The 16,579-nt window shown below is 32.1% G+C and overlaps 1 protein-coding gene across 1 annotated transcript; it reads right to left on the bottom strand.

The window, feature by feature from the left end:
• Positions 1–286: 286 nt before the first annotated feature.
• LOC100158757 (actin-like protein 6B) lies at positions 287–4,985 on the bottom strand. The gene is made up of 6 exons (XM_016804425.2): positions 4,424–4,985; positions 3,267–3,658; positions 2,959–3,201; positions 1,079–1,252; positions 701–1,019; positions 287–624 (listed from the first exon to the last, which is right to left on the bottom strand). The coding sequence occupies exons 1-5, from the start codon at positions 4,626–4,628 to the stop codon at positions 801–803; spliced, it is 1,233 nt and encodes a 410-aa protein (XP_016659914.1). The 5' UTR covers positions 4,629–4,985; the 3' UTR covers positions 287–624; positions 701–800.
• Positions 4,986–16,579: the final 11,594 nt, after the last annotated feature.

Here is a 16,579-nt window from a genome sequence, read left to right as displayed (position 1 = left end):
ATTAACACCTAGGAATTAAAATAAAACAAATTCATTTCTTAAACTAATTAATAATATATTATATTTAATTGAATCAATCATTAAATCATTGTAAATACCTTATTTTACTGATTTTAATTTTTAGTTTCAATATGTACATATATTAGTATATTACACAAAAAAATTATATCTAGTAAAAATTAAAATCATAGGAAGACTTATAGAATATATAAACATTCAATTTGAATCATATTTTATCATTGAAAGTTTAAAAAATCTATTATGTTCACTTAAATATAGGTAATTATATAAAACAAAAGATAAAAATAATATTTTTTTAAAAAAGTTTTATCAAAAGCAAATACGAATGTAAACATACATTAGGATGTGAGGAAAATAAATAAAAATAAAATATATTCATAATACAGTCGAATGTGGTCAACTCGAAGTTGAAAGGACCATTGAGAGAGTTTGAGTTATCTAAGAATAATACAATTATTGGTAATAAATGTTTTTAAATATTTAAAATGTCTATCAAAATTTATCAATGCGCCGCCCCGTTGTAACTACAGTGGATACACGTAACGAAAATTAGCATAAATAATTCAATGAACGTTTTTTTTTGTGTGTTTGCTCTTTTAAACACTGAAAAATAATAATAAAAAAAAACATTAAAACTCAACACACAAAAATATTAAGTATAACCACAGATTAAACATACTTTGTTAGACAACAAGAATTTAGAAACCATGTTCTTGATGACAATAGATGGTGCAGCTAGACGTGCCTAAATAATATCATAGGGACTTGCTAGTAATAAACTAATGAGTCAGGTACAAACTGATTTCATTAGCCCCATTTTCATGATAATCATTGCTGCTGAACCACAAATGATTAAGTTTAGCAGTAGTGGCCAATAATGCACCACCAATCCATGCACCAAATCGCCTAATAGATGAATCAATAGGTGCAGTCAATTTCACTCTGGAAATATTTTTGTAATTAGCAGCAATTTCTAAATGCAATCTCCGAGGAAAACCCTATAAATAGATATTATAAATATTAGACAACTTTTTTTATATAAATTTCAATAACTTACTTTTATTAAAGAATTTCCACCAGTAACTATAATATTGGCATATAATTCGTCTATTATTGAATTACTACACATTTCTGCACAAAGGTGGACAATTTCACTCAGGGATGTTAAGTCACCACTTTCATTAGGATTGAATAAGAATTCCGGTATTTTGAACCTTTCACTGCCAAATTCCTAAAATGTATAAAATCTATTATATTATATTATTATTAAATATTATATAGTATACCTAAATATAAACAATAATTATTTTATATTTTTCAGTCTGGCTATAAAGTTCACCACAAACGCACACTCTTACATTAGCTCCGTTATCTGCATTTTAATTATGTAAATTTCATGATCGTTTTCAACGTATATAGTTTTATGGTTTGTTCCGTTAATAGTCCGCTTCGTACACCTACGTCATCAAAACGTATATTATCCAGTATTCATCTCTTCACGAGGGGAAAAATACCAAACCTTTTACCTAACCTAACCGTTTTGCTATTCTCGTCTCAATAAATACTAGACTCTGTATTTGATGCGACTCTATCCTTTTGCTACAATACTGTTAAACATCTATCTCTCCCTAAGGACTGGCCTAGGCTGGGATTCGCCTCTCTTCATCAAAAACTTGTCCACATTCAAAGGTTGTTAAGACCGTCAGTCCTAACAGGTATGCATGTAAGTCTACTTCTTCATACTTTATCGTTCATCCCAATGATCGTGATAATTTCAACGCTTTGGCTAATTATCTGATGCAAACTAACGTTAGTTTCCATACTTTTAGTCCTGACTGTCAGCGTCCATTCAGGATCGTTACTATAGAAACCTCCATCAGTCCACCCTCAGTGATGACATTTCGACCGCATTATCGAAAGAATGACACATAGTCTGCAATGAATAAAAAAATAAATGTCCTCTCCCAATATTTTATGTTGACCTCGAACTCAATGGTAACAACAACCAAATCTACAACATCATCTCATTACTAAATATGAAAGTAAAAATAGAAAAACCAAAGAAAACAACATAGGTCCGCCACAATGTTTTAATTGTCAATACTATGATCACACGCAAAATTACTGCCATCATCCATCTCGCTATGTCAAATGTGGCAAAGCTAATGAATTAGATAGCTCTACCAAGAATCGCTCCGTCCAGATAAATGGGTCGACTGTTCCGAGGATCATAGGCCAGCTTTAAGGGATACCAGTTCTACCAATCCATTCTAAATCGCCACATAATCAAGTCTTCCAACTCTCACAAAAATACCGCACAGACAAAATCTTAATATCCGTTAATTTAATATTTGAATTGTTAATCTGTAATAGTTTTTACTGGAAGTTCTAAAATCAAAATTAAATAAATTTTATATTTTTTTTTATTAAAAATTAAATCTGATGTTGTACTAATTTAATAATAATATTGTTACCAATAGTTTAATTATCTTCATTGTAATTATTATTTTAATTCACTGTAATCAGATAACACATACAACTTTTAAGAAGATAAAAAAATTATTTTTTTATAATTTATCAGCATATATCGGTTTGAGGTTGATGTACAACATAATAGGACCATTAAAAAAATTTTAATTTTAATAGTTTATGTTGTTTAATTTTTGTCACTTATGAAATGGGCTACCTTTATTTTCTTTGATAAATATATCAAAAAAGATTATGTTTCCTAAGAATGTAGAACTTAAGAGTGTAATACAATAATTATTTTTTAATATACAATTAATATGATTTTTAAGAAAATATAACCTAACCTTTTGAATTTTGACATTTTAAGTTGTGTAAACATAATTATTCACAGTAATGTTTTTTTCCATTCACTGTTTATATACATTATATATACATTTAAAATTGTTGATAATTGATTCAAATAATTACTTGATTGTAGCCATTGGGAAACTCATAATGACAAGTTGGAAGATTTGATAATATAGCATCACGGTCAGCTACTTCTAACACGGTATGCTTAAAGTCTTCAACAACTGATTTGCACATGTAGTTATGCCAAGAATTCGTTACATTAGGGACTGTATTTTTTCTTGACCATATTGGTATTTCTTTTGCATTTACCGGTTGTTTTTTGGCAATAAGATAATGTGGAATCACGTCAATATTATTTTCCTATAAAAAATTGTCAAATAAAAATTATATTACACAAATATGTAGGTTATAAGGATTTTACTTACAGACAAATACTGTTCACATTTATTGAGAATGAAATCTCCTCCCATAGGAGAACTGACAATAGCACCAGTTATTACATTTCCTTCATATACTGGGACCGCAGTTGTATGTGTAGCACCACTATCAACAACAATACCTGTTTGTAAGCCACAAGAAAAAGCGGCTGCTGCAGAGTTCTTACAAAGCATCATTGCTGGCACATTGAATTTTTCAAACAACAACTCCATTAGTCTTTCTCTATTTTTGTCAGTATTCATTGGCGATTCAGTAAATATAATGGGATGAAGTTTAGGATCGGTAAACAAGCATGATGAGTAGGCATATTCCATAAGGTTTTCAAATGCATCCCAATCTTGGATTAAGCCTTTGTCCATAATGTTTATAAGTTCCATCCCTAAAAAGTAAACATAAATTGAAAAATACGAAAAAAAATTCTTATGACTTAAGCAATATTTGTTTAACGTGTAATTGGTCAGATTTGAAAAATGTTAGATAAAAAACATTTATTTTTACCTTGTGTACAAAATATAAAAATTTGTAATTAAAACACCAATATATTTATTTTTCTTCAATATTATAATCGTAGGTACAGTCTTACAGGCTATAGGTAGATAAGTAGATAATCACTAGTATCACCAGTTATATTTTATTAATCACATAAAAACAATTTAATTTTGGGAATTGAATTATCTGTAATTTCGGACTTAGTATTTTGACTTTTGTATTGACTTATATATATGTCTATAATTTTAAAATGTTTCTATGGAACAATTAGGTATATTTTAAATTGTAAGCATAATGAATAATAAGAAAATATAGGTATTATTTAAAAGAAAATTAAATGTATAGGTATTTTAATTAATTTTTAAAATTAAAATTTTTATAATCAAATGATTTGTATTTTCATACTTTTAGAACGACTTAAAAAATGTGCATACGGACTTGCCAAGCGAATAAAAAAAAAAAATGTATGTACCTAGTTTGTCATTTTGAAGGGCCACATTTAATTTAACTGAGAAAAAAAACTATGGGTCAGCTGACCTCCTGAACCCTCACTGATGCCCCTGCATGCGATGGTAGAAAAATGACTAAGGAAATTTCATATCTGACTGTTTTCAAATCGAACTTTTCATCAGGGATTCGTTTAAAATCGTTTTACCTTCACGCGGGACGCACAAAGTGTTGGTATCCACTTTATACGTTGAATTCTCCCCGATACGATTCGTATGTACGACCGACTCCTTGCCATCCAACATGTCACCAAGTACGGCTGGTATATCTGAGCTTGGCGTTCTGTCATAGCAGAACCCAAAACGTATTGAACGAGATCCAGCGTCGAAGGCCACCGGAATATATGTATCCATGATATAAAAACAAGGTATGATCGTAACTTTTTGACTGTCAGATCCTTCGGTGAGCCAGTGATGTCGAGTAGTGTATAGTAGAAATAATATTTTAATGACAATATGATAATACGGGTAAGCAAGTGACGTATTGCGTGGACTTGGACAAAATCTGGACTTTTGCGATCATACCATGTTGTTTAAATCACGTAATGTATCGTTAAAACCGTTATCACTCATAATTTGAATTTTAAATAACAAAAATATGGAAACAAGAGAGACAGCGACAAATAACGTACGCACTGCAAGAGTCTTCCCGCGATACTGACCAGTAACCACTGTCGAGCGGCCGACCCGGGACGGTTCGTGCCTTCACGGTTATCAATTCAATATAATATAACACTGTGATACTAACCCAAAGATATAAAACATAATATTATTATTGTGTTTCATATCAGAGGCTGTAATCCGAGCACGGTTAACTACTCGACTAACCGTGAGTCCGAGTGTCCAACCGTGATAATGAATTTGAAGTGGAATTCGGATTTCGGATTCGGACCCATCTTAAATCATCATCATATTATTGATAATTAATCATTATTTAATATTTATCAAGTTATACTTACGCGTGCGTTTATAGTGCGTCTAATCGAGAGACTCGTCGCATATAATAATATTATGTGCGTCAATTATTTGCACAGGAAAAATGGGTAACTGGGCTCCACCCATAGTATATTATCTTAGACTGACACAATTAAATTATTATAATATAATTAATAGATCCGCTGAGTGGAATTTATTTTGTACGTTTGATCGGTGCTAAGTAGTTCACTTGTTCACATAATCCACTTCCATCGTAGTCCACAAAACCTAATTTATGGCCTTGTTTAGAGAGTTTCAGACTGTGAACATTCTATACCTGCCTAACGGACCTACTTACCAGCCAATATTATACGTGTTTATAGTTTTATACACCGGTGGTGCGATAGGACTATAGGAGTCGTATTTATGTCGTTTGCTTAGGTTGCTTAGGTTGATAAGAGTAATCAAACATACCTACATTGAGTATTGAGTATACTGATAATTGAATATATTTTATCACGGTTTAAGGTATCTTAAAATTTAAATATAAATACAATATACCTAACTTATAACTTTATAATTTCTGAATAATAGTAATATGACATATTATATAGGTACCTGTTAATAAATCTAATAAATTTTTATCTTAAATAGTGTATTTGATACGGAAATAAGAATTATAAAATTTAGAAATGTTCAATTTTCAATATTATAAATTTATTATTTTGATTTTTATTATATGATAATATTTTATTTAAGTTTTAACAATTGTGTTTTTGTTACTAAATAAACCAACAATTTAATAATGTATATTATATATTGCGCATCTGTCAAGGACTATGATGGTGATAAGACAAATAAGTGATTTAGCTCACTTGGAAAGGCCCACAAGAACAATTCGTCCAAGTATGAAGCCTATAATTTCTGTAACGCATTCATTCTATACTGTTCTGCTATCGAATGGGTACGTCTCGTATTGAAAAATAAATTAATAGGTAATAAATAAGTATCGCCATGTTATTCAACATTCAGCAAATGATCCTTCACTGGCTTACCAAAAGACAAACATTTATATAATGCAAATTAAAATTGAGCCCAAACAGTATTATGTACCTATCATAATACTTATGGCTGTGAACTAAATATTCGTATGTAGTTAAATCAAAATAAAAACAAATTGGTTCCAGTAATAGAGCGATACAAAATTAAAGACCACATAGTTCCAAGCCAGTAAACGATGAATTAATGCAAAAGATAGATGAACTAGACTATTAAGCAATGTGTATGTTTTAAATAAATGGAAAATCTAAACTTTTTCATTTAAGTACCTGGTAGGTAGGTGAAGTACTATTTACACTAACTGTATTACATCAATTCAAAATTCCAATCTTTAGTTACTTAAAGAATTTATTTGTTCAACATAATATACAGTGAAACTTCTATATATGATATTATAACAGACATATGGTACATAAAACAAATTAGAGACTTTTGATAAATAGAATTGAATACATCTGGATTGGTTCTCAAAAATATTTCGTTAAATGGAAGTTTTTTATATGGAAGTTTTACTGTATAATTTACCAATAGATAATTTACTATTTACATTGAAACATGTGTTGTTTCCTATTCCAAGAGGTTCACATCTCACACAGAATCTCAAATATACCTATATAATTGTATACAGTTTTCATGTGAAATTGTAGATGCCTACTTATCAAATACAGATACCTATTGCCTTTAAAACAATATAAACCATAAAGTACTTTTTCAAATTGGAACAATCAGGCAAAAGAATAAATAATGTAAAATATTAAAAACAAAATGTATTGTTTAACTTGGATGTTCCAAGATTATTTAATACAAAAAATACCTCGAAAAATACTTAACAAAATTTATATTTTTATAATGATTGTATATGACCAATTATCTTAAATTTTAAATGAAAAATATTCATAAAATTAAATTTTAGTTTATTTAGTTTGTTCATAAGAACATATCAAAGATTATTGAGAAAATATTTTAAATTATTTAAAAATGTGTATTGACACCAATGTATGATATCAACAAAGTATTACAATATTATATTTTACAAACATGATTATAACTTTTTTATATTATTAAGTAGTATTATAATATTAGTAGGTATAAAATATATAATATGTTTAAGAATGCTCATTTACCAAATATATATATTCTTTAAAAATTATATTTTTTTTCCACAAAATGAATCATTCCTATTTAAATACATATAATTGCTTTACACAAAGTATTTAATTTCATAAATTATTAAACAGGTGTATTCAAATATTTTTTTTATATTATTTGTTTACAAATATTTAGTTAGAAAAAATATAAATATATTAAATATTATTAAAACTAGGAACTCATAAAAATAAAAACCAAAATGTATTCTAAACATTTTTATTTTATGTAAACATTCAAAAGTTTTATTATTTTATTTATAATCTTTACACATTACACAAAAAATGTTTAATTATCAAGCAATATCATTGTAAATAAATTTAATAAAGTGTTCGTTAGGTCTATATAAATAGCGAATGTTGCTAATATATAATCGCCAGGAGAGATATAATATTCATGGTCACCGTTGACCACAATTTGGATGACATAAATAAGATATAGAGAATATATTATTACCCCCACACATGCAATTATTAATTTAATAATTATTTCAGGGAAAAATAAAGTAACAATAAATGCAACCAGTAAAACTATTTGAGCTATCATTAAGAAACCACCCATCATTGTTAAATTTATTTTAGTCTGTAAAGCCAATATTATGATACCAAAACATATCAAAGAAGAAAAGCTGAGAGCCAAAAGTACTTGTCCGGGATAGTAACGAGACACAAATGTTGCTAATAAAAATGATAATACAAGTGTTACCATAAACAAGAAAATAAAGTTAATAGGACTCTTGCGGCGTACATTTTTACTGCATGCGAGCCCTATTAAAATACCTAAAGTTATAATACTTGCGATGATACTAATATATGGATGAAATTTTATATAAAGTCTTGTGGGATCATGGAAAGTTGCCATAGTCACAAATGCTATTGCGATTAGTAATTGGCACATCAAAATACTGCATATTTTACTGTAAAAATAAAAATAATAATATTATAATGTATCTAACTGCCTACCATCATTTATTATAAACAAATAATTTAAATTTACCAAAAGAGGTTTCTGCAAATACTTATATCGTTGAATCTAATTTCACCATCCATATCTGGGGCGAACATAGTTATTAACCTATAGGTATAATATACTCTTGAAAAGGTTATATTTAAAAGGTTCGATTATACTAAGCGAGTATAAGCTGAAAGAAACGGTCAACGGTTGAGAAACACAATCAGACATTAATTAGTTACAACTTAAATTTACGGATCTGGGAAGACAGATTAACACTGGGAGCGCTGTCGACGCCTATCGTACTGATGGTGAGGCGGGTTCCCCCTACGTGGAGTCGGGACTCTAGTCGGGAGATTATATGTATTTTCCCAACATTTCGCATACATTTTGCTTTAAGTGAAGTACATTTGAATGTATTTGATAATATTAGTAGAAATTGTACTTACCAACGTATACCTACAGTTATCTGTAAAAGCGTATAAAGTTTCGATAACAAAATTAATTTATTATAAAAAGTAAAATAACCAATATAAAACTATATCTATACATCCCGAATCAGAAGGTACAAATTGTTTCCACCAGAGCGCGTTTTGTTAATCTGCTTCCCAATAGAATAGACTCATAATTACAAGGTATGCGAGTGACAAGAATACAATATCACAATGGCTATCTTATATTATGAGTTATGACGCTAATATACGAGCGATATGTAGGTACACGTGCTCTTAGAATACAAGCTCAGGCTAACTCGCCGGTCGAATAACTTCCCCTACCGGTTTATTAAAGGGCGTCTCTTATAATACTATGTCAATAAGAGTATGTCAGCACCCTATTTGTTTTCTCTCTCTGGCTCACACGTAACACAGACAAAACGCATTTACGCAAAATCATTTTTTCTATGCGTTTGATTAATCTTAGAGTAAAGTCACCTATTACAAAAAAGATAGAGAATAATATTTTTGAAGGAATGACATCGATTTTATATTTTATTATTATTTGACTTTATATTCGACTTTCAAAATAAACAAAAACATTTTGTAAATTTAAATGATGTTAAAATTGTTTTGAGACAATATTTAGATAAATCGATATGTCATTCCCTCAAAAATATTATTCTCTATCTTTTTTGTAATTAGTGACTTTACTCTAAGATTACTTAAAAGCATAGAACAAATGACTTTGCGCAAATGCGTTTTGTCCATGTTGCGCGTAGGCCAGAGAGAGAAAACGAATAGTGCACTGACATCTTCATAATGATCGAATGTAAATTTGTGTCGTTTATTATTCCATGATTTTTCCACATTTAATTTCATTCTTTTTCATTTTACGGCTTTAATAGTTAATACTTCATATAAACGCAGGGGCTATATAATGCGTGGTCAAGTAATATGTTCTATAGTTTTTAGGTATGTATTAGGTCTAATATATTTTAAAGTCTGTACACCTTATACCTTAATGTAGAGAACCATAAATTGAGGCCTTTAATACCTATATACGAGAGTGGCCAATTCAGTGAACACATTCTATTGGCTGGCTTAAATACTATTTAGTTTATGTGCTCTTAGCATGCACCTGATAATATAGAGTAGGTTACTATATTATACTCAGACATAGTGAGTAGGCAACTCCAATTGAACTAATATTAAAGGAGACGACACTGTAAGATTTTGTGGTGATTTTAAAACAACTATAAATCGTTACAAAAAATCATTCCTATCTTATATACCCTCTCCTTAAAATTTATATGCAAATACTATTGGTTCGAATTATTTTCAGAATATATGGGTCACAGTATAGATAAAACTGGTTTACACACAATAATGAGACATACCGGAAAATAAAACGTTTAATTAGGTACATATTATTTGAAATTTATTGCTACAAATATTTTAAAACCATTGTAGATACCCACATGCTTTTACGCAACGGAAATAATTCAAATTGTGTGTAAGTATTCAATGAAACTAAAAAAAAAAGTGAGTAAGTTGATGTTGCTCTGCTGTACAGTAGGTTACAAGTGGGTCACTCTAATGGGTGGTATTAAATTTGAATTCAATGATATAATATCATTGTATACTAAAAACGATTCTGAGCGGAGAAAGTTTGTCAGTCTAGGATATTTATATAGTTATTACTTATTATTGATACGATAGTCAGTAAGTTGAACCAGTATTATAAAATTACAAAAAAATAACTAAAATTGTTATTATTGGTTATTTAATATGTAATGTCGTCCAAATTTAAATTTAAAATTACTGTAAAAACTGCGATTATGTGTATTTTTGGATTTGTTGGTTACAGAATTAACTACTTATGTGGAACCTTGTTTTAAATTTTCAATTCTTAGCTGTAAAAGTCGAAAATTTCATACATTTTTTTTTATTTTTAATTTTCAATTGAATTTTTTTCGTACCTACTTCATAATTCTATTAATTCAGTACCCATGTATAGAAAAGCTATTGACTATTTCCTGAGTTTAATAATATTTATGATTTTTATTATTTAAACCATATTACTGGGTATTTATAGAGATATTATATAAAAAAAAAAATAATAACTTAACTTAACTCAGTTAAAAATTATCTTTAACGTGCCCAGGCTTGGATTCAAGAATTACCGCTTCCAAAGATGACAAAATATGTGTTGCGGGTGTTAGGCTTTAAGGTTGGTACAGCCAGCTCTTACCACACTACGCCAATATCAGAGCACAGCTCACGCCAAAGAGACCCAAATACTGTTAGTCAGAAATTGATTGAGAGAAGTTCCGGAAGTTGAAGAAGTATTTGGTGTCCACACCACCACTCTACCTCCTTCTTTCGAGTAAGCCATTCAATCTACAGACCGACGCAAGCGAAGTCGGAAGTTGGTGCCGTGCTCGTCCAGTGAAGGGAGAGTGGTGGAAGTAAAAGCATGTCCTATGCCAGCAAAAAATTCAATCTAGCTCAAGGAAAATACTCGGGAATTGAACGTGAGTGTTTAGCCATAGTATGGGTGGTTGATCGGTTCAGGCCATATCTTGAATCCGGTAAGTTTATACTATGTACGGATAACGTGGCACTCCAATCGTTCCAGCAAGATCGTTGTACCAAAAGCAAACTAACGCGATAGGCGTTACAGCTCAGAGATTTTGATTTCAAAATCCGGCATGTGCCCGAAATAGAGAGCAGCCTACAAGCTATTACGTTGTCCGATTGGACCGAATACTATAAGGCGTAGACGAAGAATCGTTGGAGAACAATATTCACGACTCTTCAGTGATTCGGCCCGGATCAATGATCACTCAGAGTTGAGAGGTCCAGTCGAAGAAGGATGACGGAAATGTGACATCACATTGTCCAAGAGTGGCAATAGAATGATCCGAATATACGAGAGACAATTGCTAAACTCTCCGGGGACGGTGTAATGTTCGGTCGTCTTCGGAAATTGTATGTCATCCGGGACAAGGTGTTTTACCGTCATCCTCAATCCATCGCGAATCGAGGTAGTCGCTCTGACTTGGATCACAAAGCAGTATATCACCCATGGGGGAAAGAAACATACCGAGCATATAGAGTCGTTTCTTTTTGACGGATATGCGAGAAGCAATGTGTAACAACGTGTGAGCGTGCCACGTCTGTGCGTCTGTAAAACCACTAAATCGCAAATCCAAAGATCGGATGGGCACCCAAGTCACACGTCAACCTTGGTAGGTGTTGAGAATTGATCTTATGGGCCCATACCCACGGACGCAGTAAGGTGATTTTGGTGGTAATTGATTGTTACAGTCACTGGGTAGATGTTTACCCCTTAGGAAAGGCGTCTACCAAATCGACTGTGGACACCTTCGAACGGGAATTGTTCTCACGGTTCGGGTACCCGACGGCATCATTGTCAGATAATAGCCCGCAGTTCGTTTCCAAGGCAATCGGAGAGGAACTCAAAAAGTAGGAGGGGAAGGATGGACGACCAGGTAGAAAGGTAAAATCAAGAGTTGAAGAAAGGGTGGCGAACCTTACTTGTTGATAAGCCTCATTATCTGTGGGATGTCAACCAGCCACACTTGTTTTTCACCGTAAGACACAGAGAAAACCTAAACACCGGATAGTCACCGGCCAAAATAATGTTTTACCAGGAGGCCAAGACCCCCGGAGTTTGGCAGCTCGAGCTGGCTGAAAAATCACAGTCAAAAATGATCCAGAGTTCTCCGGAGTAGAACGGACCCCTAGATAAAAATCGAAGATTCTCCCGAGAAAACGGATGATGCTCCCGTGGAAAAGGGGAGGTTACTCGGTTTTGTCCAGCAACGAAGCCCCCAAAACCTGTCAGTCAGTAGGGTATTGGGTATATTACAAAGCGCATCCACAGTCAAGTGTTGAGAAGCGGTTTCACACTGGGTTCGCCCCGAAATGGTTAGGTCTGGTGAAGTTGGTTAAACCACAAGGAACTGGAGTATTCTTGACAGAGGGTAACACCTTACTAAATTATATGTCTCGGTGATGTAGAACCGTCAGAGAACATTAACTAACCGTACCTTGTTCTAATACATTTTAATGTATTGTCAGATTTTCTGAATGATATTGCATACAACAATATTAGAAATGTTGAGAAAACGATAAGTACGGTGTAACGACTGATAATATTGTGTTTAAGTTATTCTATCAAAAGCTAATAATGAAAAAGTCCAATTTGACATTGGACGATGGACAGCGACAGCAAAATTAAACCTGCTATTTATCACAAAAATTATAATAATATGATATAATATGTTTATTGATAACAAATAATAATCGACATTCATTACATACAAATAATCATTAATTGTAAGGCGGAGACAACACACACGGGCATCACGTATTCCGTAGACAAGTAAAATATTAGAATAATAATTAGATATTATAAATAATCTCTTAAGTAGGTAGGAATTTGGATAAAAAATATCAGAATACCTAATTTATAGGTAAGTACGTGTTGATTTGAGGTATTGCAATGTATGCATACCTATAATTTTTCTGCTCCAAGCAAAAATAAGGGCATACGTAAACTGCGCCCAAATGACCTTTTTTTTTGTAAGCTGCGCCCGAATTTTTATCTATGTTAAAAAGGTATAATGTAAACTGCGCCCGAATTTTTATCCATATTAAAAAGGTATAATGTAAACTGCGCCCAAATTTGTATCTATGTTAAAAGGTACTTACAACTTCAGCTGTGCGCCGTTTGTAAAATATATAAAACTTTTGAATTATTAAAGTCACTATGATTTGTGTACTTTTGCAATTATATCACAGAAATTATAGTGTTGTCTAAAAATACCAACACGTTATCGAATAGTTATTGCAGTAATACGGTATCTACTGATGGTTATCAATCACTACATCCGGCATGTGGCTACTTAGTACATATCGTATTCAGTTTAATCAGTGAAGTCACGATGGCTGAACAATTCGTTTCGCAGCGCGGAAAAAGCTTGAAAATAATTGAAAAATTTAAATTTCGGAAAACTAATCGGCCTCTGAGTTCGGGTGAGGATAAGTGGCGATGTACAGTTAAAACTTGCACAGCATTTTTGAAAACGGTAGGTGATGACGAAATAATCACTGAACAAAATTTAAACCATAAACATAAATCTTTAAGTGATCAAAACCTCCAAAAACAATTCGTGACTGGTATTGTGAAACGCAAGGCAACTGAAGATATATGTACCAAACCAAGTAAAATATTTTGTAACGCTATTAAAAATTTGCCACTAACGGAACATTTGCAAGTAAGTGATGTACGTAATATAAAAAGAAATATATATAATGCTAGAAGAAAGACATTGCCTCCATTCCCTAAATCAATCGAAGAAGTTCAATTAATTCTTGACGAACGCGATGTTCAAACAAATAGAGATGAGTTATTTTTATTAATAAACAACAAGGAGTTGAAATATGTTGTTTTCAGTTGCATTTCTAATTTAAAAGCTCTTGCATTGTACTTTTTAAGATTATATATTTTTTTAATTTTTAATTTTATTCTATTAATTATTGATGCTATATTATGGATGTAACGAATTAAATACTTATATTAAAGATTGTAGTTTTAGATAAGTAATTCTGTAATTTTGTTTAATTTGGCAAAAATATAGCTATTCAATTTTTAAAAGTTTAGCCGGGCGCAGTTTACATATTATGTAACATATGTCACCTTTTTACATTTGATAAAACTCGAGCGCAGTTTACATATCACCTTTTTGCACACGATAAGAACTCGGGCGCAGTTTACATGTATGATTTCGTGTTTACCTGTGCGTTGGGCGCAGTTTACAATCGCCGAAAAATAATATTATTTATTTTTAATTGGTTTTAACTCTTAATAATTATTGGCAAGTATGGCCGTGTGATATTATTTAAATTAAATATAAAAATGTTTGGTTTTAAATATTTAATGTAATCATGTGTGACTAAGGATTTCAGGATTTGTTTTATATACAATGTTCTTAGGTATAATAGTGTCTATAAATATTGAAATCAAAACAATTAAGTACTAAATCAGTACTATATTATATCATAATAATATATTAAATTACCTATTAGATGGAAAATATAAAGATTCTAATTTTTGTGAGTAGCCAGAAAAAATGTTCTGTAATAACTATAGTAGGTACAATTATGGGCGGACTTTTTCCGCCTCATGCATTGGCGTGCTCTCACGGGGGGAGGGGGGTGTATGTTCCATGAAATAAAACAAAACTAAAAAAATTGGATGAAATCTATATTGCACGTCGCGTGGCATGTGGAGTGATATAACGCGGTATAGTTGGCGCCATTTGATTCGTGTTGCGCGGCAAAGTTTTTGTGCGCTGCACGCGGCGCGTCTCTTCACGACAATTGTCGGTCTCTGTATCCCGCGCCAAAGAAAAATTGGTGCGGCGCGTCGGTTTTACTAAGCGGCGTGTGCGGTATATATCACGCTCCACACTCCTCGCGACGCGCAACGCGCCGTGTGATCCCACCTTAAGATTTCTGAGCAGTATGCACTTTGCAGGAGACGGGCGACAGTGCCAGCGTCGCGCGTCGTCGCAATGTTTATTATTATTAATAATTACTTTATCAAGACATCTGATTTCCAGAATTAATTCCCGTACTCTAAGAATATACTATAGTTTGGTGCCCGAGCGCCCGCGCACACTTATTGTGGTGCTGTCACCGGGTGCGGGGTGAGGTGGGCCATTCCAGTTAATATCAAATAATTTACTTGCTAAGCACTGTGCGAGCAGGCTGTTCTCCACCTAGCTAGTAGAGCGCCTATATATACAATGTACCCGGCGGCCCGAGGCAGTATATTTGACTGTCTTGGTTGGCGTTTTGCGCATGCGCCATTCACAATAGTGTATGTGTTTACGCCGCACACCTGTATACCACCTCCCATGCATTAACATAGGCAACTGCCTCGTCGAGTGTCCATGTCGAACCTCTAGCGGTGGCGGCGCGGCGCGGCACGAAGCGCGCCAGCCGCGAGATTAAACTCAAACGCAAGGTTATTATAGATTATAAATTAAAATGTTATTGCGACGTGACTACGTAAGCCATATTCCAGTTTCATGCAAGTTGTATACAAAAAAAAAATTAATATAAAATATAAATTTAGGTAAATATAATTATGAAATTATGAAAAACTAAAAAGTAAAAATTAACTAAAAAATTTCGCCCCCAAAAATATTGCGCCCTAGGCACGTGCCTCGGTGGCCTATGGGTAAATCCGCCCCTGGGTACAACATAATATAATTTGATATCTATTGGCCCGCTGAAAATGTTTTCTGCCAGTCAGGGGTGGATTGGCCTATCGGGAAATCGGAAAACTTCCCGATGGGCCGGTTCTTGTGAGGGCCGGCAGGGCCGGTATAATTATTATAATATATTTACAAAAACAAATTATATTTTTATAATTTAAGCATAATATATAATAAGAAAATCAAATACCTACGAAGGTATTATGTTTAATATCTTAAACTATTGCAATTCATAGAAGGAATTTCGGTATTTACACTATTTTCCCTCCAATTCATGCTAATGTATTATTTAGAAATCTGTGGTATTGGTATTTTATTATTTATTTTTTATATTGTATGGTAGAATTCAGTTAGTTGCGTGATAATATTGATAACCTTATTTTATCATTATTTATGTGTATTTTGATTTTGAACTTTTTTACACAAACGAGTTACCGAGTTAGTTACAATACTTACAAACGTGTGTTTAGTGTAAAAAATTAAT

This window comes from Acyrthosiphon pisum, chromosome X (genome assembly GCF_005508785.2).
Source record: "Acyrthosiphon pisum isolate AL4f chromosome X, pea_aphid_22Mar2018_4r6ur, whole genome shotgun sequence".
In the NCBI taxonomy this organism is placed as follows: Eukaryota; Metazoa; Arthropoda; class Insecta; order Hemiptera; family Aphididae; genus Acyrthosiphon; species Acyrthosiphon pisum.
This window is presented reverse-complemented; position numbering and strand designations above follow the sequence as displayed.